A 25,049-nucleotide genomic window follows, 5' to 3' on the forward strand; every position below is an offset into this window, starting at 1 on the left:
TCCAAAGCTGTCTCAATTCAGGAATTGTACCTTTAGATTGGAATTGATGACAAATTATTCAGTTGGTTAGGAGATTAGTTAGGCAATAAAAGACAGCAAGTAGGGATAATGGGTATGCACTCAAATAAAGGAAGTGGCTGGTGGTGTCCTGCAGGGATCTGTGCTGGGGCCTCAACTATTCACTATATTTATTAATGATTCAGATAACACAATAGAAAGCCATATACCCAAGTTCGCCGATAACACAAAGATTGGTGACATAGTAAGTAGTGTAGACGGGAGCATAAAACTGCAAAGAGACATTGATCGATTAAGTGAGTGGGCAAAACTGTAGCAGATGGATTTCAACACAGGTAAGTGTGAGGTCATCCATTCTGGGCCAAAAAAGGAAAAGATCTGAGTATTTTTTAAATGGTGAAAAGCCAGGAACAGTGGAGGTCCAAAGAGATTATGGGGTCCATGTTCACAGATCCCTAAAATGTAGTTGTCAGGTGCAAAAAATAATCAAAACAATCAAAACAGCTAGAAGAATGTTTCCTTTATATCTAGAGGGCTAGAATATAGAGGGGTAGAAGTTTTGCTACAGCTATACTAAGCCCTGGTTGAACCGTATCTGGAGTACTGTGTACAGTTCTGGGCACTGCACCGTGGAAAGGATATATTGGCTTTGGAAGGAGTGCAGTGCAGATTGACCAGAATGTTATCAGGGCTCCAAGAGTTAGATTATGAGGAGGGATTACATAAACTAGGCTTGTATTCCCTGGAATATAGGAGGTTAAGGGATGATTTGATTGAGGTTTTTAGGATTTTGAAAGGAATTGATAGGGTAGATAGGAAGAAACATTTTCCACTGGTGAGGGAGTCTCGGACGAGGGGACATAATCTTAAAATCAGAGCCAGGCCATTCAGGAGAGAAGTTAGGATACAAAGGGTGATAGAAGTGTGGAACTCTCTCCCACAAAAAGCAGCAGATGCTAGCTCAATTAATAATTTTCTAGCCAAGGGTATTAAGAGATATGGAACCAAGTTGAGTGGGTGGAGTTAGGATACAGATCAGCCATGATCTCGTTGAATGGTGGAACATGCTGGAGGGGCTGAATGGCCGACCACTGTTCCGATGTTCCGCTATTGCGACCAGTAGCCATTGGGAAGTTTTATTCCCAGAATGTATTTCCAGACCTGTGCTTGACCATTTACGTTACAAGTCTTGTACAGAGAACATGTGTGAGATTGGTAGTTTTCATTGAGTACAGTCCTGTTCAATTCTTAATGCCAAAATACTGTAAAGAAAGAAAGACATAACTATGACTCAAAATTAAGGTTGATACATTCAGGGCTGAATTTTATGTTTTTATAGCATTGGGACACTATAGGGTAGAAATTGTACCTCGACCCATTTTATGGGCATAAAATGGGCGCAACAAGGGCCACTTTCAGGGACCAATGCCTTGTGCCCCAATGCCCTGTGCCCGACATTGATTTTTATGAAATGGGCGAGCTGCCTTTGGAGGGGCGGCAGGATCCGGCAGCTCAGTCAAATAATGCTAATGAGGTTCAAGACCCAATTTCAGGCCAGCCGCGGACCTCCTGGTTGGGGTGCACGCTCTGTGCCCATTTCAGGCCTGAAAACAAGCCTAAGGAAACTTCCACACCTGTATCTCACCTCCCAAACCTCTTTTTTAACTAGAGGTTTTTCTAACTGTTCTTCCTGCAGTGTTTCTTTCTTTCCTTGGCTCTTTTCCCTACATCCTTTTTCCTGTTGCCTTTTCCTGGTGCATATCTTTATCTTTCCCTTTTCCTTCTGAATTATCTTGCTGTCTATGTACTGTTCATTGCCTCCTCTTTTAACTTTTCTTCTCCCTTTATGTTCTCTCTCTGTATCCCACTTCCTGTCCCTTAGCACTCCTTTCCCTTTTCCTTTTGTCTTTTCCACAGTCGCTGTACCTCATTTCTCCTTTCTTTTAATTTTTCCACTGTCCTTTTTTTTTAATGTCTTTTAATTTCTCCTGCTGGCTCATTGCTTTGTGTTGTGTATAATTTCCCTTGACGTCTCTTATCAGAGTTACCAGATTTTCATAGTAAACCTGTGAAAAATTAACATCTTAGTAATGACCAACCTGACAATTTTGAACAAAAACTCTGATTAAATGTGGACATAGAGAAAGATAAACAGCACAATCATGTCACATACAACGGATTAAAACATAGACAAAAGTTGCTTACAACCATGCTTAGATCAAACATTACTTACATCCAGTCAAAGCAAATACCATTATTTTTTGGAAAGTATTCATGATGCACATTTTTTTAAACAAAACAGGTAGATTTTATGCGGCATAATCAAACTGTAGAACAGGAAGCAATCTGCTATGGAGAGGTTACCCCCACTCGTGAGTAACCCTGTGGCTATTTATTTGTGTCTTTTTTCCTTGTGGGTTAGAAGATCTTACAGTGAGAAGCAGTGGGGGGGCGTGAAGCTTTCTTCCGCTCTTGATTTAAACTATAGCAACTCAACTCTGACTCCATTGCTTGTATGCACAGCGTAAGGTCACTGGTGGACATTGGTTCCCACCGCCAACACTTACATCAGTTTCAAAATCATTCTGCATGAGCTGTCGCCTTTTCTGTTTTTTCCAGACCACAGCCATGATCTAAGCACGTTGTGGGCATTTCACTTAAGTCCAGTTTCCATGTAACATATGGGAAATTCAGCAAACAGCAGATACGCATATTGAGTAGCCTCTAATTTTATTTAGCCCTAAAAGTTATATTCTTTCTTTCTTTCTTTTGAATACTGGAAGTCAAAACCTAATGCCGTTACACTAGCAGGATCCATTACATCACCAGTGAACCAAGCACATAGACTTGGAATGACATCCTTAGAAAGGAGACTACCATGGAGGCAGCTTGCTGATCGGGTGGGGCGGGAATTCCTGTGGCTCCTGCGCAGAGCCGGGGTTGAAGGAGGGGAGGCACTCTCCGAGGAGGGGAATGAAAGGACTGGCAGTGGGCCCGAAGATTTTTGCAGGGCTAGGAGGAGCATTCCTTTCCAGGCATTTGTGAGTGGCTTGCAGCAGTCCCTTTAAGGAGCGCTGGTTAGGCTGCTCTGCACCGAGTACCAATGGGTGGAACATGCGCGGTGCACCTTTCACCCACTGGTACCTGAAAATTGCATCAGGGTCCTATGTATGTCAGTAAAATGGCAGTAGGCGAATCAGGAACGGGCTGTAAATTCAGCAACGCGATTTTCAGAGCGTGACGAACTGCCTTGCTCCCACCCGGCATGGGCAGTAAAAATTGGCCTAGAGTTTCCTGTAATGTCGTAATCGGCAAGTGATGCCAAAATTTACGGCAACCTTGAGAATCTAATTAGCATACACCGGAACATAAAATCTGGCGTGCAAAAGATCCAGGAATGTTGGGCATTGCGTAAAAACAGGCGTAATTCACTTACGCCTGAATTTCCTCAATCTTTAAGCTGTTCCTTTATGCTTTACTTGTGCCATCCTTGCTCCAAAACAAGGAAATTTCTGGCCATTCTTTCTAACATTTTGGCAATAAAGATTGTTGCTCACTTTTGGAAACAAAATACGTTTGAAACAATGTAATGTTTACTCAGACTGATGTCTGCACTATTCATAGATTTAAAACTGGGTGGAAAGTCCAATACCACATATGGCTTTGTGACATCATGGTAACCCACGTCATTTCTAGTACTGGAGGTATTTTACTAAATACAGTAGTAGAGGAAGAGACCAGACAGTGTACGGTTTGTGAAAGGATACCATGGCTGTTGGTTCAGTGCTGTATTTTCTTGCCTTTTTAACGCTGCAAGGTAAATCAAAAGGCTTTACTTTACTTCTCGAAAAGTTAAACTGAAATAATTTTATTTTTAACTATGCTGGAAAACCACAGAATAATGCGTGCAATGAGGCTGAAGTGCAAAAGTACTTAGCTCGCATCCTGTTTGTAGAACTTTTACAATAAGCTTTTTGTAATGCAAACTAATATTTGATTTTGAATACAGAAAGAGGTTTCTGAGCTGGAGGAGCTTTTCTGTGAAAGTCCTATGTGGTTAATGTTGATATTTTATTAGTTGCATATTCATGTCAATTATATTTATTGATAGTAAGATTAAAAGTGTTGATTCACTGTGGTCAATTTTCATCAAACTATCTGTGCAACATCCTATGTTGAGAAAATCCTCCTCAGAGGAATAAGTATGAATTATTTATAAAATCTCACACAGACAGCACGATGAGTATATACAGTAACCCATATGCACCAGGAGTTCCCAAGTTCAATCTTTAAGTTGCACTGAGTTAGTTTATATCAGCTGGAGCAGCAGTAAGAGTGCTGTAATTGATGTATGTGCCCGAGCAAGGACAGAGAAAAATCAGCCAGGGTTCGAGTTCCCAATTGCTAGTGTATAAACCTTCCGGCAAGTGTGCATTGGTGAGGACAGGATCAGGCTCAGCTGTGATGCTCCCATGGGAAAATATCCCACTGACATTCACTGTCAGGGCTCACACATGAATAAGTGCTCCCTGAGTGAGGTTCTCAAACTGCGTCCCAGGCAGAATGAACGCCTTCAGGAAAGGACCAGAGAAACTTTTGAATGTAAAACCCTTATCCAGTGTTGGTGTGTTCCTACTTTTCTTTAACAAGCATGGAAGACCCTCAACCTGTGGGCATTGTTCTTAACTACATTGACAGTCTTTCCATCTGGTATTTTCAAAAAACAAATTTTGTTTGCCTTCAGCGATGAGAATTTACCTGCAATATGCACCGTGTGTGTTGTGGAAATATTTTTAACATTGCTTTTAGTACCAAACGTTTCAGAAAGCTGAAAGGGTTAGGGAGAATCATTGAGTACATTATGATTTTTTTTAAATTATGGTTGTGTTTCTTATTTCACTTCAATTATTTTAATTGCTGTGTTTTTAAAATTATAGTAAAAATAATCTATATTAAAAGTCTTGCATATAGCGGGCACTTCCTGCACGTGTCACACTTACTTCCTGTCGTACCTTTCTCATCGCACTTTCCCCAGCACGCTCTTCCAACTGTCCATGAGCAGGACTTCTGCCAGTATATTTAAAAAGTTGAAACAGGTGACTCTCATGATGCCTCAATGCGTTTCTCCAGTGCATAGTTGGGTTCCTGCTAATTGGGGAGATGGCACTGACTAGATGGGCCGAATGGCCTCCTTCTGTGCTGTAAATTTCTATGATTCTATGATTCTATGTCAGGTTCAGTCCCTTGTCTGCTAAATTAGCTTATCTCCGCTGTAGCAGTGTTTAGAGTACTATAATTGGCCTCAACACTCTTGGGTTGGTAAGAGGGAAATCAAATGGATTTCTTATTCTTGATTACTGTTCAGCAATGCCTAAAGAAAGTTTGCATGTATGAATGATGTTATATTTTCAGGCTGCATTTTACTGATGGTGTTCTATATGGCTAAAATGCTACGGGGGTGAAATTTAACTTCAACAGGGGAGCAAAACGGGTGGTAGCAGATGGGGGGAAAAAATTGGACGGGCTACATAATGGGCGTCCAATTCACCACCTCCTGTTTTGCACACTGTCGAAGTTGAATTTCACCCCTCAGTGCCTTTTATGGAAGTGACTAATATGGATCAGGTATTAACACATCTGCCGAAGATACATGAATTTATAAGAAGCAGGACTCTAAAATGCATAAAGAATAATTACAAAGTTGCAGTGTAATATTGGGTTTACTTGCACATTTTTTTTTAAATAGTGCAATTTATCGGAATAAATATTATTACAATCACTAAAGAAATGAACTGAAGATGCTATTGAATCAACCCTGGTTTCTTTAATTAAAACCACTCACCTGGACATAGAAACAAATCTGATTTTATTTAATATACTATGAAGCTGCACTAGATGAACTTGTATTGAAGTACATGTAAATATGATGTAAGTACTTCTTATTAGTGACATTATCACTCTGCCATTTCGAAATATGTTTAGTACAAAATTGTGTGTTTCAAATTGTAAAGGTAAATAAACAGAGAAGGCACCTAATATGGAGCAGTGGCATTGTCCAGTTTATTCTACTAACAAGAAAGTTGTCATTATTATGCATGAGTGACAAAGGTCTTCCTCACAAGGACTGCATTGTTTCTCATTATTTATATAATAGGCAGAAGACAATTCCATTCACATTAAAATAATTATGTAAAGTTTATTGATTTTTTTTGTTTAATTGTAAAATGGATTATCATGATAAAAAAATTGCTAAATTTGCTATGAACAAAAAAAAAGCTGCAAAATTAAAACTGTACAGGTTACAGGTTACAATTGCCATGCTGTTCACAGATGGCTCAGTTAATAGTGTCCAAAGTGAAACGGAGGTATAGACAGACTAAATGTCCCACCTTTGATCTTTGCCACCTAGATAGCTAATCTGGCTTGGCTGTGGAGCCCCCAAGGTCAAAAAAGCTTTTTAACACTTATTCTTTTTCCCTTTCAATTTACTTGGTAAAATATAGTTGGTATGTGTGAAATGAAATTGGAGATTCTGTCAAAACTACTATAGGCTGTAAATCAATAAGAGTTTTACTTCAGTTCAAAAACTGGCCAAGTTTTGCTGTCATCGTGTATGACATCATCACAGCTCCTCCACCCTTTAAATTCCTGCACAACCCCACATAACTACATTGGGGAAAGATTTCCTCTGTATGTTAGGTGTAATGAAATCATAAACCTGTCCTTTATAAACATGATTAGAATTTCACGATGTCTAGCAGAGGAAATCATCATAGACAAGCATGGGAAACAGGCACAGATACTTCCCAAAACTCTAACCTGCTGCATATCATCACTGAGGTTTCAGTTAGGTTTTACTTTTATCAGACGGGCCTTGTATAAATGTTTGGAACATTTAGATTGTGGTTAATTTTAAAGAAATCAATGTAACAAATTTTAGCTGCTTTAGAACTACATGTTCTTCATTATATTATCACATTTCAAACTTTTACTATAAATAATGGGCAGAGGAGTTAACATAATTTCACATCATTTTTGAATATTATTACATAGTTTATGCAGTAGTCCAGAATTATTCATAACACAACTTATGTATGAGAGATGGACGAGTTCAGATTTTTCTCTCCCCTACTCCTGTTTGGATTATATTTCTACTAAGGGTTCATCTTGTGGCCGGGACAGTAATTGACAAGAGTTCATCCTAATTGGGGCAGACATACATGAGTGACAAGTTATTCAAAAAATTCATCCAGCAGCCAATTAGAAATATTGGGATTATATTCCTTTAGTCACTGGTTAATGACATTGTAAATGTGTTAGTGAAGATTTCCTCTGTTTAGTATTTCCAGCAAAATCATGAACTTATTGTAAATGATCACACGTACAATCTCACTGGAAATACCTCAGGAAATCAGCATGAACACATTTTATGATATTGCTACAATATTGTAGCCCTATTTCCGATTCATGTGCCCTTCGCACATGGGAACGAAGGATTAGTGAATTTATCCTACTGGGATCTGAGGAACTCTTAAATTTGTATCATTAACACTGTTGCTAAATGCTATGGTTTTTAAATAAGAACAACTTATAACACAAATATTCACTACAGCACATTATTTCTATGCCAGTGGTTTACTGATTACAAATTAATTATAGTCATAGTGTGCCATGAACCTTTTAACATCATCAAAGAGTTTAGATGCTGACATCTACTGAAATAATAATTTATAAAGTCATTTAAATCCCAGGAATCTACTACAGCTTTGTACCAAACTGTGACAAATGATCTATTCTGAATTATAATAAAACACTGCATTCAAATTTGTTTTGTTGTAGGGGTTTCTCATGTTTTGATTTTGATTCATATCTTGTGATGATCCATGTCTTACTATGCCTGTTCACATTAATACAGCATTGCATGACAGGAAGAGAGGCTACAGCAGACAGTTATTTTTACTTCTATTCATGTAACAGGAAAAGAATGTCAACCTCACCCTTTAACTTGCTCACTTTCACCTATTCTACTATCAATCCTGCAAGATCCCCTTTATACTCTTACTAAACTTCCACATTGTAAGAATATTATAATAGCATTTGTCACCAAATTCAAATACTACTGTCAACATTTTAATCCAATCATTTATTAATGGCTGTAGGATCAAAGTAATCTTTGAGTATGGAATAAATCACTATTCAGGAAGCCCATATTAAGCTTGAGGGCAATCCAGTCAGATTCTGAGAAGACAACTTGGTTGGTTTTGTGATGATAAGGCTCGCATTTATATCGAGCCCTCTCACATCCCTCAGAAACGTTTCAAGCCTTTCCCAATTAATAAATTGTTTTGAAATGTAGTGTCTGTTAAGGCAACCATTTTGTACACAGCAAATTCCCACAAGCAGAAAGAGATGAATAACCAGTTAATCTGTTTTTGGTGGTGTTAGTTTTAAATCTGGTTTAAAAACATGTTAGAGTTATACCTTGTACAGTATCAAAATCAAGCAGTGTAAGATGGCCTTCCAGAGGGGGCCTCTTACCCATTTCCAGTGACACCAAAGTGGAAATATAACTACACATTGAAAATCAGTACAATTGCTTTTGACTAATAGAAAAATCCAACAGCTATAATTTTATTTGCATCAATTGTCCCAGTAAATGGACCTCAACTCTAACTTACAAATACCAAATTTGTAATGCAAAACAGGTATGTGCTATAGTTGGATAAAATTGTGCTGAGACAGGATTTACAATGAATTTATAACAGGTTTGGTATCCAAAAAGTCAAGCAAACAATTTGCCCCATTTAACAAATTTTGTTTTTTCCCTTCCCACATGTTGCCTATTATATATGTACATGAGGGACAAGGCTTTTGGCAATCTTCAGTTCCTCAGCAGAAAAGGCATCTGACTTCAATCCAAAACCATTTATGTCCTCTTCATAATTTCAAAGTCATGATAAATCTTAAATGCTTAACAGACATTTGAGTAAAAGTCTTGATTCTTTTTCTGTGCAGTTGAATCTTTGACCATGTCCAGAAAATGTGGGCAAATCTGACAACTCCTCCACAGACCCTCCAGCATGCGTCTGGTATGGAGGATTCGAGCAATGAAGCTGTGTCGAGAAGCGATATGTGATTTTGAACTAGTTGGTGGCAAGTAATTATTGCCTCCCATTTCTCATCTGTTGAGGCTGTTCTCAAGGTCATTTTTGTGATTAATTTAGGGATATCGGTTGAACCTCCGAAGGGACAACGGTCATGTCCTCTTCCAGTGATATTAACAGTCAGTTGTCTTATGCCACGTACTCTCTCTAAGGGCAAGTGGAGTATTTGAAGTCAGTGGTAAATGTTTCCACCTTCCAGATGGAATTGTATCAGGATTTCATAGGATCTAATTGTTCAATTTTCTGACATTTGAGGAAGCCAATAAAGGTTCTTATTTCACCAGCTGAGCAGGACACAATCCTCTCTGGCAGAACCATTGCTTGGGATGTCCCATATGGTTAACTGATATTACCACTAATGTATTTAAAAAGCAACAAATACAGCTTCAGTGGAATTTTTTGGAATTGGTAACTTGAGTATGAAAGATCTTTGCTCTTATCAAAGACTCCACAGGTTAGCTAAGTGAAGTTACAGTATAGCTTGTGGTTTAAACTGAGTCATTGACATATTCGTCTTGTTTTAGACGTTTAGCTGGGGTTGAATCATTGCAAAATGAAAGTAGTCTGCCCCCTAATGTGTTTAAAATAGAAATGTGAATAATACAAGGTTATAGCCTACATAGCTTTCACAAACATATAGACAAACACCTAAATAATTTTCCAGAGGGGGCTTTTCAAGAGTTAACAATGAATCATATCCTCTTGTAGTTGCCTTCGCACCAGAAAGACCACCGTGGTCACTGAGTCTGAAGTATGGGGAGGTGAGGTGGGGCAAGGGGAGGGAAGGTTACAATACAGCAACCTTTTTTAAAAATATATCAAATCATCAAACGTTGCAATCGTTGAATTATTTTCCCTTTCCTTCTCCTTTTCACATTTTGTCACAACGATTAGAATCTTACACACTAACATTCTTCTTAAATGCCTTTTTCTTTAGGTTCTGCAGACAAGATGACTGTTGGAAAGTCAGTTTGCACACTGTTATGTTACCAACTTTCCACACATGTGATCGCCCCTCAATGCTGTACTACCATAACCAGTCTGCTTTTTCTCTCACTTCCTCTCATCATGTTGCAGTTTGTATTTTAGTTGTCAAATTGGAATTTCTGTGATTTTTTCTAAATTTGCAGAACTTTGGTACTCCATATAAACTTGGGAAAGCACATTTTGGGAATTCCCATTTTACCCAAGAAGAGTCTTGATTCATATGGCTTATCTTAATGGTATCACAACCACATATCACTGCTAGAAATAGAAATAGATTGTATATAGATATATCTTATTTAAATTCATCAAGCATATTGATTTTTTTTGAAAATGTGCAACCAGTTTCTTTCCTGAGAACTGTGCAGATACAGCAGTCGTACTACTTTCCCAATGGTTCAATTGTTAATGTAATTGCTCAAGGTGGAACTGAGATACATATAGAGGAGGAAGGGTCCCAGGATTCAATTCCCTGTGTGTACTGAACTAATTGGTGAGGTTCAGCTATGAAACCCACAAGGTCAAATACCTGTTGACAGTCACTGTCTCGTGTCACACATGGCCAACTGGGGGACACGTGGCATCTGTGGAACTGTACCCAGCAGGAATCAGTGGGTTCAGGAGAAGAGAGGAAAACATTTTGGGGCATTTGCAAAGGTTGAAAAACCACAGTCATGCAAACGCAGTGTGTACATGTCATCCTGCATCCCCTCATGGCACAGGGTTACTGAAGAGCCTGTCTTGAAACCTTAACCTAAGGGGGAGCCCATTTCTGGACAGCCATAGTTACCCCGATTGCAAAGTGCCTCCATTTTTCACTTCCAGTAACACCAACAGTGAAACATGTCTATCAGGATCTCTTTGGTGATTGACTTTAAGGAGTCAAATGACTATAGGTGATTGACACTAGTAACTGGTAACTAACCAATATTAAGAACTACCTCAGATCTGCAAGGAATGAAATGGTGAATCCCTTTTACAATTCTTCATGATGCAACGAATTGCCGAATATTGATAGCAGTTGCCTTGGGGAGGAGGTTCAAGGAAAAAACATGTACATTTACCATCTTGTGTATGTATTATAAAATCAAAAATGTTCTGTTCTTTCACAATTGGGACTATTGTTAAAGGGAAATTACTATCAGGAACTTCTGATTTGTAAGCCAGAAATTCTTGGAATCATGATGACTTCAAACATAGTAGCTGAGTGAGTCTATGATTAGCACAGAGGAGGTCATTTTAACTTTTGACAGTAGTGTAAAACCCATGGTATTGAATCAGCCGCCCATTATACACCTCTTATGATTTTCATTTCTATTAACTTCAATGGGGGTACGGTAGCATAGTGGTTATGTTACTGGGCGAATAATCCAGAGACCTGGACTAAAATCCAGAGTCATGAGTTCAAATCCCGCCACGGCAGCTGGCGAATTTAAATTCAATTAATTAATTAAATTCAATTAATTAAATTAAAAAATCTGGAATTAAAATACTAGTATCAGTAATGATGGCCATGAAACTACCGGATTGTCATAAAAACCCATCATGTTATAGACAGAGCTAAGCGATTCCACAACCAACGGATCAGATCAAAGCTCTGCAGTCCTGCCACATCCAGTCGTGAATGGTGGTGGACAATTAAACAACTAACGGGAGGAGGAGGCTCTGCAAACATCCCCATTCTCAATGATGGCGGAGTCCAGCACGTGAGTGCAAAAGACAAGGCTGAAGCGTTTGCAACCATCTTCAGCCAGAAGTGCCGAGTGGATAATCCATCTCAGCCTCCTCCCGATATCCCCACCATCACGGAAGCCAGTCTTCGGCCAATTCGATTCACTTCATGTGATATCAAGAAACGGCTGAGTGCACTTGATACAGCAAAGGCTATGGGCCCTGACAACATCCCAGCTGTAGTGCTGAAGACTTGTGCTCCAGAACTAGCTGCGCCTCTAGCCAAGCTGTTCCAGTACAGCTACAACACTGGCATCCACCCGACAATGTGGAAAATTGCTCAGGTATGTCCTGTCCACAAAAAGCAGGACAAATCCAATCCGGCCAATTACCGCCCCATCAGTCTACTCTCAATCATCAGCAAAGTGATGGAAGGTGTCGTCGACAGTGCTATCAAGCGGCACTTACTCACCAATAACCTGCTCACCGATGCTCAGTTTGGGTTCCGCCAGGACCACTCAGCTCCAGACCTCATTACAGCCTTGGTCCAAACATGGACAAAAGAGCTGAATTCCAGAGGTGAGGTGAGAGTGACTGCCCTTGACATCAAGGCAGCATTTGACCGAGTGTGGCACCAAGGAGCCCTAGTAAAATTGAAGTCCATGGGAATCAGGGGGAAAACTCTCCAGTGGCTGGAGTCATACCTAGCACAAAGGAAGATGGTAGTGGTTGTTGGAGGCCAATCATCTCAGCCCCAGGGCATTGCTGCAGGAGTTCCTCAGGGCAGTGTCCTAGGCCCAACCATCTTCAGCTGCTTCATCAATGACCTTCCCTCCATCATAAGGTCAGAAATGGGGATGTTCGCTGATGACTGCACAGTGTTCAGTTCCATTCGCAACCCCTCAGATAATGAAGCAGTCCGAGCCTGCATGCAGCAAGACCTGGACAACATCCAGGCTTGGGCTCATAAGTGGCAAGTAACATTCGCGCCAGATAAGTGCCAGGCAATGACCATCTCCAACAAGAGAGAGTCTAACCACCTCCCCTTGACATTCAACGGCATTACCATCGCCGAATCCCCCACCATCAACATCCTGGGGGTCACCATTGACCAGAAACTTAACTGGACCAGCCATATAAATACTGTGGCTACGAGAGCAGGTCAGAGGCTGGGTATTCTGCGGCGAGTGACTCACCTCCTGACTCCCCAAAGCCTTTCCACCATCTACAAGGCACAAGTCAGGAGTGTGATGGAATACTCTCCACTTGCCTGGATGAGTGCAGCTCCAACAACACTCAAGAAGCTCGACACCATCCAAGATAAAGCAGCCCGCTTGATTGGCACCCCATCCACCACCCTAAACATTCACTCCCTTCACAACCGGCGCACTGTGGCTGCAGTGTGCACCATCCACAGGATGCACTGCAGCAACTCGCCAAGGCTTCTTCGACAGCACCTCCCAAACCCGCGACCTCTACCACCTAGAAGGACAAGGGCAGCAGGCGCATGGGAACAACACCACCTGCACGTTCCCCTCCAAGTCACACACCATCCCGACTTGGAAATATATCGCCGTTCCTTCATTGTCGCTGGGTCAAAATCCTGGAACTCCCTTCCTAACAGCACTGTGGGAGAACCGTCACCACACGGACTGCAGCGGTTCAAGAAGGCAGCTCACCACCACCTTCTCGAGGGCAATTAGGGATGGGCAATAAATGCCGGCCTTGCCAGCGACGCCCACATCCCGTGAACAAATAAAAAAAAATTTTTAAATGGAAAATTAGGAGGTATATAACAGGTGGCCGATTTGATATTGCCCATTTTACACTATTGCCAAAAGTTAAATTTACCCCCAATACTTTTGAAAAGCTTCAGAGAACAATGATCCAGGTTGTTTGCACACTGACAATTACAATCCTTTATGTTTAGCCCTTGAATAAATGTCTGGCTCACAAGCCTTTTTAATGGACCTTAGAATAATCATTTGAGTGTCTGATTTGTCAAAGAGATTGTTTCTTCAGACAGACTGTAGGTTTGTAAGGAGTCACAGTTCCTTTGAAATGCATGTAAACCAAGTGCTGGTTTGATAAAGATCTTCACATACCTTTTCTACTTTCAGCAAGCTCACACATCCTGCAGAGAGAGAACATCACGGTGCTCGAGGGGGAATCAGTAGTTCTCAATTGTATGATGGATATAAGTGAGAAGTCATTTATTGAGTGGACAAATCCACAGCGGCATGTTATATACTTCAACGATATCCAAGGTAAGCATCAGCATTATTGTTCACAGGAACAGGAGTAGGCTATTCAGCCCCTCAAGCCACTTCTGCTGTTCAATCATATCATGATGTGGAGATGCCGGTGATGGACTGGGGTTGACAATTGTAAACAATTTTACAACACCAAGTTATAGTCCAGCAATTTTATTTTAAATTCAAAATGAATTGTGAATTTAAAATAAAATTGCTGGACTATAACTTGGTGTTGTAAAATTGTTTACAATCATATCATAGCTGATCAGTACCTCAACTCCATTTACCCGCCTTTGATCCATATCCCTTGATACCCTTACCTAACAAAAATCTATTGATCTCAGTCTTGAAAATTTCAATGGATCCAACAACCATAGCCTTTTGGGGAGAAATTCCACAAGATTCTATCTTGCTGAGTAACCTCTCATGAGGTACCTTATCAAACTCTAACTCCAACGCAGTCCAGGTAGACAATCTCTACTGATTTATTCTCATCCACTTACCTAGTGAATTCTTCAAAACATTCGATCAAATTAATACGACAAAAACTTCTTTTCCAAAAGCCATGTTGAGTGGCCCTGATGACTCCTTCTTTGTCTCGGTGATCTAGGTTGCATCTCTTATGATCCCTTCAAGCAATTTAAATATTACTGAAGTCAAACTCGTGGGATTTACTAAGATTTACTAATATGACACTAGGAATGAGGTGCTTTATTTATGAGAAGAAACTAATGAAACTGGGGCTCTTTTCATTAGAACAGGGATTGAAGTGTTAAAAATTATTAGGGGTTTTGATGAGGTAAATAAGGAAAAATTATTTCCACCGGTCAGTGAGTTGGCAACTAGAGGACAAATTTAAAATCACCAACAAAACAATGAAGGGAGCAGTTAGGAGAATTTTCTTTCTCACAGAAGATTATTAGGACATGACTTTAACTTCCAGAAACAGTCTTGGGACTGAAATATATGGAGAGTAAGCAATTCGCAGGTTCAGTCCTCTGTCTGTGCTGAGATGATTAATGAGACCACCACAACAACAACTTGCATTTATATCATGCCTTGAACGCAGTGAAATGTCCCAAGGTACTTCACAGGCGCGTTTTCAAACAAAATTTGACACCAAGCCACATCAGGAGATATTAGCTTGGTCAAAGTTATGCGGAAATGTTTCTCAAGCTACATTAGATATTTTTTGTTGTAATGTTGTGGCCAGGGCTTTAGCTTGCAGACTTTATATGTGGATAGTGAATGCAGTGTCTGCATGTTTAAGCTCTTCCTGTCCTACAGCATGTGAAACCTATGTCGGCATTGTACAGACTTTGCTGTGGTCTGACACAACCTAGCTTGTTCTAGATATAGTTGCAAAATAATGATCTGCTTTATCTTTTACACCGTATTCAACATTTCTTCTCCATTTGTTATTAGTATCTTCTCCTCTTCTAATTCCTTTGGGCCACAGCAGACATACTAATAGCAAGAAAATGGTAGCAATGAAAGTTATGTTTAGCAAGAGACATAAATATAAGCCCGATATAAAGATATATTTATTTTTAAAAGTTCCACACATCAAAGTAAGTCATTTTTTAAATCAGCAAGAGTTTGAAAGTGATACACAGCTGTTCTGTTCACATACCATTTCAGGCATCCTGTTTGCAGGCCCGTATTCTGTAGCCAGCTGTACCTCGATCCACAAGACCCACACAGTTGTCTTGCTCTCTGAATTTCTTCTCTCTCCATGTGGCCAGGTTTCTTTGTCTATATCAATGATGATCCAGTGAAATAAAGCTCTCACTGTGTGGGGACTTGAGTTCACATTGCTACCCCACAAAAAAATTACCCCACTAATTCAGTTCTATTTAAAAGTCAGTTTCTTATTAATCTGACAGGTACTGTACAACCTGCTATAGAGGTTTATTCATGAAAGCACTTTATGGAAATGTATATCATACTTGATGGTGTTACTTCTATTTGAATGGCTTTTTCTTTGAAATGTTGCTCGATAATGTTTGAAGTGCGGACATTCTAAACCCATCTCCATATCGATTGCAACAAAAACAGAAAATGCTGGAAACACTCAACAGGTCAGACAACATCTGTGGAGAGAACAGACAAGTTTATATTTCACGTGTGGACCCTTCATCACTCTGATAGTCAAGATCTGAAATGTCACAACTTATCTTTTCTCTCCACAGATGCTGACTGACCTGCTCAGCGTTGCCAGTATTTTCTGTTTTTGTTTCAGATTTCCAGCATCTGCAGTATTTTGCTTTTTGTTTCCACGATGATTGCACTTCAACTACACAGGAACCAATCCGTAAAAAGAATATAATTTGCCTGTTTACCAATTCAACTTCATTTAATTCGTCACTTTTTTATATATATAATGTAAATAAAGCTCATTCTGAAGACCAATAGTATACAACTTATATCCTGCTATTTTTTTGCTGTTTCTCATGAGTTTGAAGGTAAACCCAAGTCTGGCACCAGTCATAAGTTAACCATAAGTTAAGACATAGCACGCTGGAATAACTTAGTAACATATCTGATCTTGAAGTGGGAGTAGACCACGGCGGGGGGGGGGTTGCAGCAATGCAATATAGCTACACTTCTACAAAAACAGACTACCGCCATATTCTTAATCTGGATCATGTTGCCATCACGTAAACCAGCCACCATTTTTCAACTCTCACTTTTCACTTCTATTGGTGCCCTCTTGTGGATAAAGGAGCTGGGATAAAGGATAAGAGGAACAAATATCAGACAAAATCAAGAAAATATTCTGTGGAAAAAAATTCCACTACTTTAGAATGTTCAAATCCATCTTTCAGTAGAGACATGTCATTCTTATTCTCACATATCTGTACGATTGTTTGGATATTAATAATAAAGATTATGATTAAGAAATTATTTTTTCAACAGGGCTAAAAGACAGAAGATACAAATTAGTGCACTACTCAAATTCAACGTTAATTGTCACCCTGCTCAAGACCACAGTGGAAGATGACGGCATGTATACCTGCTTATATTATGGCCACCAAATAATAACCAAGCAAGTGTACCTCACTGTTTTAGGTATGTATACTGGAAGGATAAGGAAGTGATAACAATATTTAATCATTTGATTGAAGGTAGTGAGAAGCAGTGTTGAGCGAAACACAAATTATTTTTTCAGGCCTTTATAATTTTATGACATTTAGTTTACACTGAAGCTTTACAAAGCAATTGTGCACTTTTTTCTTATCTCCCCAGCACCACCATCTCCTCCCGTGCTCAACGTCACCAAACATTTGCTGAAGGGAAGAGAGGAGACGGTGATCAGTTGTATCACCACTGGAAGCAAGCCAAAGCCCCAAATAACCTGGCTCCTGAACAACAGACTGGAGCTGCATGGTAAGGAACTTCTTAATGGCGACTGGGATTTGAATCCCTTTTATTATTTATTCTTTCCATGTTCTCCATTTTTTTCAATCCCATCATGTTTGCACACATCATCCTTCCATTAGCAGTGTGGTGGCAAACTCCATCACAGCTGTATGTTCCGTGTCTTACCCATAATGGGACTTTTTTTGCCAGTTATCCAAATTCCATGAACTAAGTAAAATAAAAACTGAAAATGCTGGAAATCTGAAATAAAAACAGAAAAAACTGGACATACACTTTGTCAACATCTGTACAGAGACTCACCCACAAGTGGAAACAGTTTCTCCACTTCCACCCTATCAAACCCCTTCATAATATGAAGACCTCAAACACGTCTCCTCTCAGTCTTCTCTTTTCCAGAGAAAAGAGCTCCAGCCTGCTTAATCTCTCCAGATAGTTGCAAGCTCCCAATTCTGGTAACATCCTTGTAAATCTTTTCTGCACTTATATGTCCTCAATCTTTTGCAAGCCAAGTAACCAAGAGATACTTTAGAGAATTAAAGACGACAGCAACATTTGAGTCAGAAGAAAGAGAAAGTACTTGCATTTATATAGCACCTTTCACGACATCCCAAAGCACTTTACAGCCAATGAAGTAATTTTGAAGTGTAATCACTGTTGTAATGTAGGGAAATGCGGCAGCCAATTTATGCAGAGCAAGGTCCCACAAGCAGCAATGTGATAATAACCAGATTTTTTTTCGTGATATTGGTTGAGGGGTAAATATTGGCCAGGACACTGGGATGACACCACAGCTCTTCTTCAAATAGTGCCATGAAATCTTTTACATCCACCTGAGAGGGCAGATGAGGCCTCGGTTTAGCGTCTCAGCCGAAATACGGCACCTCCAACAGTGTAGCACTCCCTCAGTATTGTACTGAAGTGCCAGCCTAGATTATGTGGAGTGGGGCTTGAACCCACCACCTTCTGACTCAGAGAAAAGAGTGCTGCCACTGAGCCAAGTCTGGCATCTCAACCTCAATTGTTAGAATAAAGATGTTTTTAAATAGTTTCCAAAGGTATCATCTTTGTGCAGGGACTTTTTTTGACTACTCAAAAACATGTGCACATACTTGAAAAGTTGCTGTTGATTTATATGCCTACTGGCAGCTTTCATTTTCCAACTGATGTAAGCCACAAATTCCTGTAAACAACATAAAGAATATAAAGAACATTACACTATTGTAAACAATTTTACAACACCAAGTTATAGTCCAGCAATTTTATTTTAAATTCACAAGCTTTCGGAGACTTCCTCCTTCCTCAGGTAAATGTTCAGGATCTCCTTGAAGCCTACGCATTTATACATATAGAACAATACGCATTTATACATATAGAACCATGTATTGTTCGATATGTATAAATGCGTAGGCTTCAAGGAGATCCTGAACATTTACCTGAGGAAGGAGGAAGTCTCCGAAAGCTTGTGAATTTAAAATAAAATTGCTGGACTATAACTTGGTGTTGTAAAATTGTTTACAATTGTCAACCCCAGTCCATCACCGGCATCTCCACAACATTACACTAGGGGGTGCTATAGGTCCAGCACAAGTGCTGCTGATGAATAGAGACAAAGTGCAGAATGTAATGGTTAACCACCATCTCAATATGGGAACTTCTCAGTAATCTGTACTTTCATGAAACCTCTTCCAAAAAATCCTTTTTTTTTAAACGCAGGACACACAGAACATAAACCTGAAAACAAAGCGGCAAAGTTTACAACAATCAGCATGTTGAAAATCAAAGCACATGACCAGGAATCCAGAGTTGACTGTTTGGTTCGACATGAAAGTCTAATGAACAAGACTCTTAGAGCAACCTTCAGATTTGATAACGACTGTGAGTAAAATCTTCATAATCATCATCGTATTAACAGTGCTCAGAGATTTATATTTATATACATAAAAATACAGGTAATTTTACCAATTGATGCAGAGTAATTGCAGCACTTAGTGAGGAACCAGATATACTTTGTGTGCTGTTTCAGGCCACACAATCATGTTGATATCTCACAGCAACAAATACGGCAACACCAGAACTGAGTACAATTATCAAAAGCACTGTGAGATTTCAGAAAATCTTTTCAAATGCCAATGAGACCAACACCAATGAAAACATCAGTTCTGTCACTTGTGGCTTAAGTATTTACCAAATATACAATAACATTTTTTATCAGGCATTTTTATCTCTACAGCCTGTATATAATCAATATTTTGTTTGTAGCAGACAGTCCCCTTGGACCAGCCGAATCGTACACTCAAACTGAAAATGGTGAGTTTATGTTTCAAGTTGAAAGATTAGCATACCAAGACTTTAACACGATGACTCTTTCCTTCCCCGTTAAGGTGACTGAGCTGTGCACATCCTCCTTCCCCTGTGGTAATGTGGGTGCAGGTTGAAGATGTATGACTGCACACCCTCTTTACAACATCTATGCCACTCTGGGCTCAGTTGCTCAGAGGTGCAGGCTGCAAGAGTGATGCAGGGGAAATGTCAAGTAAGACAATCCACTCCTATGAGGCAATCCTTGCAAAACCCCGCATAAACTTTACAAAGACTCCCCACATTCACTGAAGGGTGCAGAAGAAAATAAGGCTTGATTTTTTTTCAAATACTAGATGATCTCCTGTGGCATTCCATTCGGGAAGTTAAGACCAAGTGCAGTTCAACTCAAGCAGAGTTAGAAGATGGATACTAACTGGACTCAGATGGGGGAGAAGGAAAGAGATTGGAGGAGGAGGTATGGGGAGAGGGGAGAATGGAGAGGGAGAGAGGTGGGGAGTTCGAGAGGAAAGCAGAGAGAAGGGGGAGAGAGAGAGAAGAGCACGGGGAGATCAGGAGAGAGGGAAAAAAGGGGGATGGGGAGGTGGACGGGAGAGGTTTTTGATAAGGTAAATAGGGAAAAGCTACTTTCATTGATCAGTGAGTCAGTGGGCTCAATTTTAAAACCAAGCCGGGAAGGGGGCGGGAGGATCAAATTGAGGTCGAGAAACCCGTTAGGACGGGCTTCCCGGACGTCTTTACAATTTTGGCGTAAGGACGTCTTTTATTTTTTTTGTCAGTTTCCCGTCTCAGTCGGATGGGAGACCAGCAGACCAGCCAGGGAGTGTTCAGGTAAGTCTTTGCTGAAATGGATGGGGGGGCATGGGTGGGCACAGGAGCATGAGTGGGTACAGGGCATGGGTGAGCAGAGGCTGGAACAGGGGTCATGAGTCATGGGGGATGGGATCGGGAGTCAGTCACGGTGGGGGGAGGGGGGGTGTCGGGATCGGGGGTCATCGGGGGATTCTGTGATTGTTGAGGGGGAGGATCGGGGGTTGGAGGATCGTGGTCGGGGGGGGGAGGATCGAGGTCGGAGGATCGGAGTGGGGGGAGGATCGGGGCCGGGGGGATCCGCGACCGGGGGTCGGTTGCCTGCGATCATTGGGGGGTCGGTGAAGGTAGGCTTGTTAGGCCTTGGAGAAGCACCCCTGCTCCTCCAGGCCCACAAGCTGTGCCTTTCTAGGCACCTACCTGTTAGCCTCTTAGTTAGAGGTGCAAAACAGAAGGCCTGGGAATCCCAGGGCTGAATTCGGGAAGTCCAGAAAAATGGAGGCCCTAAGCCTCCTTGAAAGGTTTTAAGGCCTGACCCACCTCCTGGGAGGGGGTTGGTCGCCCCAGTGAAAACCGGAAATGGGCGGGTTGGGGGTAGGTCTGAAATGGTGGCAATTTTCAATGCTCCTCCGCCCCCCAACCCATCTGTTCTTCACTTTGAAAATTGAGCCCAGTAAGTAGAAAGCATAAATTTAAGACTATAAGCAAAACAACAAAAGGAGAGGTTAGGAGAATTTCTTGAATGCAGTACTGGCAGGGCAGGGAAGCAGAATCCATAATAGCTTTTAAAAAGAAGCTTTGATAACCATTTTGCAAAGCAAAAATTTAAAGCGGAACGAGGAAAGGAATCAAACTAAATAAGTAGCTCTTTCAGAGAATGATGGGCTGAATGGCCTCTTTTCCTGCTGTAAAATTCTGATTGTATAAACACCCACGAGGACAATTATAGATCTTACGGCAGAAATTCTGATCGCAAGGCAGACGGGCACAATTTGCAGCAAAACCAGGATTCTCCACATTTCCCCCCTCAGAATTTACGCCTCAAATTGCACTCCAGGGCATGTAGGCACTTCTTAAGCCCGTCCCCATTACATCGCACTGATAGCTCTAGGTTCTGGGGGATGTTCCCAGGCTATTCTAGAAATTACACGTAGCTTGCCCAGTTAGGCCCACCAGGACCTTTTTATCCAATTTGTTCTTGGGATGTGGACAGCACTGGCAAGGCAGCATTTATTGTCCATCCCTAGTCCCCCTTAGGGGATTGAGTCACCACATAATGTAAGGGAGTGTAGCAGTCCCGCCTCTGAGTCAGAAGCTTATGGGTTCAAGAACCATTCCAGACAGCGCAGTGAACGGAGATGAGAGTTCCGATCACTGAATACTGGGTTGACATCCAGTGGTGTACTCGCGTAAAATAGGAGAAGGGTGGCGACAACCCCCATCGCAGCTAGCTAGTTCTCTTGGTTAGGAAGTTATGAGTCAGGCTAACAACCTGTCCACACAACAAGGGACTTTGATAAGGAAATAACCTAAAGCACAATCTGTTAGATATAAAGCAACAAAAGGTTGCTCCATGTGCCACTAGGCGTGGAAGAGAAGAAGACGACGACGATGTAGTGTTGAACCAAAGTCACATGTAGGTCAGCCCAGTTAAGGATGGTGGTTTCTCTTTCCTGAAGGACATTAGTGAACCAGTGGGTTTTATGACAATCCAGCAGTCTTCATGGTCATTTTTCCTGGCGCCTGCCCCATAAGTTATTGAATTCAGTTTCATAATTTGCCGAGGTGGAACTTGAACTTGCAATCTATGGATTGCTAGTCCAGTACCATAATTTAGAAGAGAGCAGGTATAGGTCCTGTTGTGGGCTTTATGAATGAAGAAAATAAAGGTAATCAATCCCAAAGGATAGTTTATGTCGTGCCTCTCCATTTCCCGAGAGGTAATCACCTCTGCTGTCCTTCTACAGGCGTGGACACCCACCCTGAATATTTAAGTAATCCCATCCCATTGGATGGGGACAGCGGCAGGCCAAAGTCCCAACTTGCTGCACTTCAAAAGGTTCAACAGAATTTCTAGGTTCATGTCTTTCCAAACTTAGGTTGTGTCTGGAGAACTCATTTTGAGCTACCGAACACAGGGTGAAACAATGATGATTACAGAGCTGTCACTGGTGGTGACAGTGGCGGGAGCAATGTAAGATGACAACCTAAGACTATCACACAAGAGACATATGATTGACTTAAACATAATTGGTGCCAGTAAACTAGCAACAATGTACTATATTTAAAAACGCCCAAAGTGAACTGTGTTGGCCCCTAGGCAGCGATTATTTGTATAGTTAAAATAAACTTAAGCCAAATCTAAGCAAAATATATTTTCTGCTTGAATTTTAAAAAAATGTAATCACATAATCACTTGTTATTTGCACTTTCCTTGTTTACTGCATTTCCAGTGATGAAATTGCAATAAGTGTTGCCAAAATGTTTCATGAAGAATAGAATGTGTTCTATCATTCCAGCAGTTTAACAATTGTTTTTGAAACAGTTGAGTTATAGCATTGGGTTATTATGTTTGTGCGTTTTGCTTCCACAGGCATTATTTCCTGTTCTTACCTAATTTTAGTGTTGGGCAACTAAACATTAATTTCTTCTTCTCCCGTTGTTTTTTTATGATCAGAAATGAACACAACCTCCATTCCAGAATCAGCAACCGACAGTGAATTATCTGAATCAGTCACTCAGGAGAACAGCACACAAAATACTCCCACAGCCAACTGTAAGTTTACAGTCTTGTAAAAGCAAAATGAGTTTGGATAGTTTCACTTTGGTTCCTAGTGGATGTTGGGCCCGCAGCACAAACTACCCCTTATTTGGCATTAGCTGGCACTCAATTGGCAATCTTGCTCAGAGAGGTTTACTTCCATTTAACTTCGAGACCTGTCCTCAAAATGCTTGAAACTGATATAGCAATACCAAATGGAAAATGTCCCGTTCCCCAGTACTAACATCACTTAACTTTGAGCATAAAATTGACAAAAGTAGGAAAACAAAAAGAGGTGAAAGTGATTTTTTGTTTAAATGTCAATGGTAATTAATTCTGTTTCATTTGAAACTATTGGTAGTGAATGTACACTGACACTCTTCTCAGTACTATTCCAAAACAGAAAGTGTAGGTGCAGTAACTAGGAATCTGAAGCCCAGTTATCTGGAAATACAATTTAATCCATTCTCACCAAAGCAAATATCAGAAATAGTGCAGAAAACAATACATTATCTCGTTTTTCAAAAATGTTCCATAATGGCAGCAACCTGTTGATCATCCTTCCTTTAACTCAGATGATGGGAGAATGGGATGTGGAGTCTACTCTGATTTTTAGCACCCATAAGATTGCATGCTCAGCTGCTTTGGGCCATCATTGCTGCATTTTCATGAGTTGAGATATTCGTCTCAGATTCTCCACCTAATGGCTGAGGAAAGAGAAATTCTGTACCGATTGATGCTCAATAAAAGCTGCAGTGAGAGGTCAGATTCCATCTGTTTCAATATGTAATTTGATATTGTCACCTCTTCTCTCACAGCAGCAAATATTTCTACAACATCCCCAGAAATGATTGAGGTGGATGAAAACATCACCTCTGTCACTTGTGAGCTAAATATGTTTATCAAATATCATTAAAAAAATGTTGGCTCTGCGACCTGTATATAATGTTATGTTTGGTGCAAACAATTCCCTTGGATCAAATGAATTATGAAAATGACTTTTTTAAACACAACATTTTACAGTTCTGTCAAGATGGCTGAATTGCAATTATCCTCATCCACCTGTGTTAATGTGGGTGCAGACTTAATATACCTTGTACACCCACTTCTATAGCACTAGTCCTACTCTGGGCTGATTACTGGCTGCAAGGGTAACGCAAGCGAAATATCAAATGAGATGCTCCACTCCCATGGTCTACAAATTTTCCATGGGCGACAAGATTTTGTCCTCAGCCCATATGAGCTGCATGTACTGCAATTTCCTGAGCTGAGTCCATCGTTTCTCCGAAGATGCTCCACCTAGTGGCTGAAGATAGAGTTAATCAACCTCATCATGCTTGCAACAGGAAGGAACAACCTGCATTTTCTGCCCATTTTAACTAAACAAACTATAATTTCCAGGATTTATACTAATGTTTTCATTTTCTATAACAATTTTAGCCTATTTTGTGTCTTCCTTTACCATAAAACCTGGAGATCCTCCGATCATTTCTTGATAGAGAGCGACGATCTATGAAAGGCCTCTGCCTATCCTTGTTGGGAACTGCCTTCATTCCACTTGGCTCATCCCCCAAAATCAGACTGTGGAATTGCAGGAATCAAACTCCAGTCTATTTCTGCATGGCAGTGTACTCGTTCACTAACTCACTGCTGCAGCTTTTTAAACAACCTATGAATGATGTT

General features: G+C 40.6%; 1 protein-coding gene across 10 annotated transcripts in view; it reads left to right on the plus strand.

The window, feature by feature from the left end:
- Window positions 1-3,749: 3,749 nt before the first annotated feature.
- LOC137301304 (cytotoxic and regulatory T-cell molecule-like) overlaps window positions 3,750-25,049 on the plus strand; it is a 48,835-nt gene continuing 27,535 nt past the window's right edge. For 8 of the 10 annotated variants that reach the window (XM_067970768.1, XM_067970767.1, XM_067970764.1 and 5 more), the window contains exons 1-7: window positions 3,750-3,835; window positions 13,958-14,104; window positions 17,012-17,164; window positions 17,342-17,482; window positions 19,190-19,351; window positions 19,736-19,783; window positions 23,283-23,381. In XM_067970768.1, the coding sequence (XP_067826869.1) occupies window positions 3,787-3,835; window positions 13,958-14,104; window positions 17,012-17,164; window positions 17,342-17,482; window positions 19,190-19,351; window positions 19,736-19,783; window positions 23,283-23,381 (799 nt within the window). In that variant the 5' untranslated portion in view covers window positions 3,750-3,786. The remainder of the gene's footprint in view (window positions 3,836-13,957; window positions 14,105-17,011; window positions 17,165-17,341; window positions 17,483-19,189; window positions 19,352-19,735; window positions 19,784-23,282; window positions 23,382-25,049) is intronic. The other 2 variants (XM_067970761.1, XM_067970769.1) reach the window with 1 other exon arrangement.

This window comes from Heptranchias perlo, chromosome 33 (genome assembly GCF_035084215.1).
Source record: "Heptranchias perlo isolate sHepPer1 chromosome 33, sHepPer1.hap1, whole genome shotgun sequence".
Taxonomy (NCBI): Eukaryota; Metazoa; Chordata; class Chondrichthyes; order Hexanchiformes; family Hexanchidae; genus Heptranchias; species Heptranchias perlo.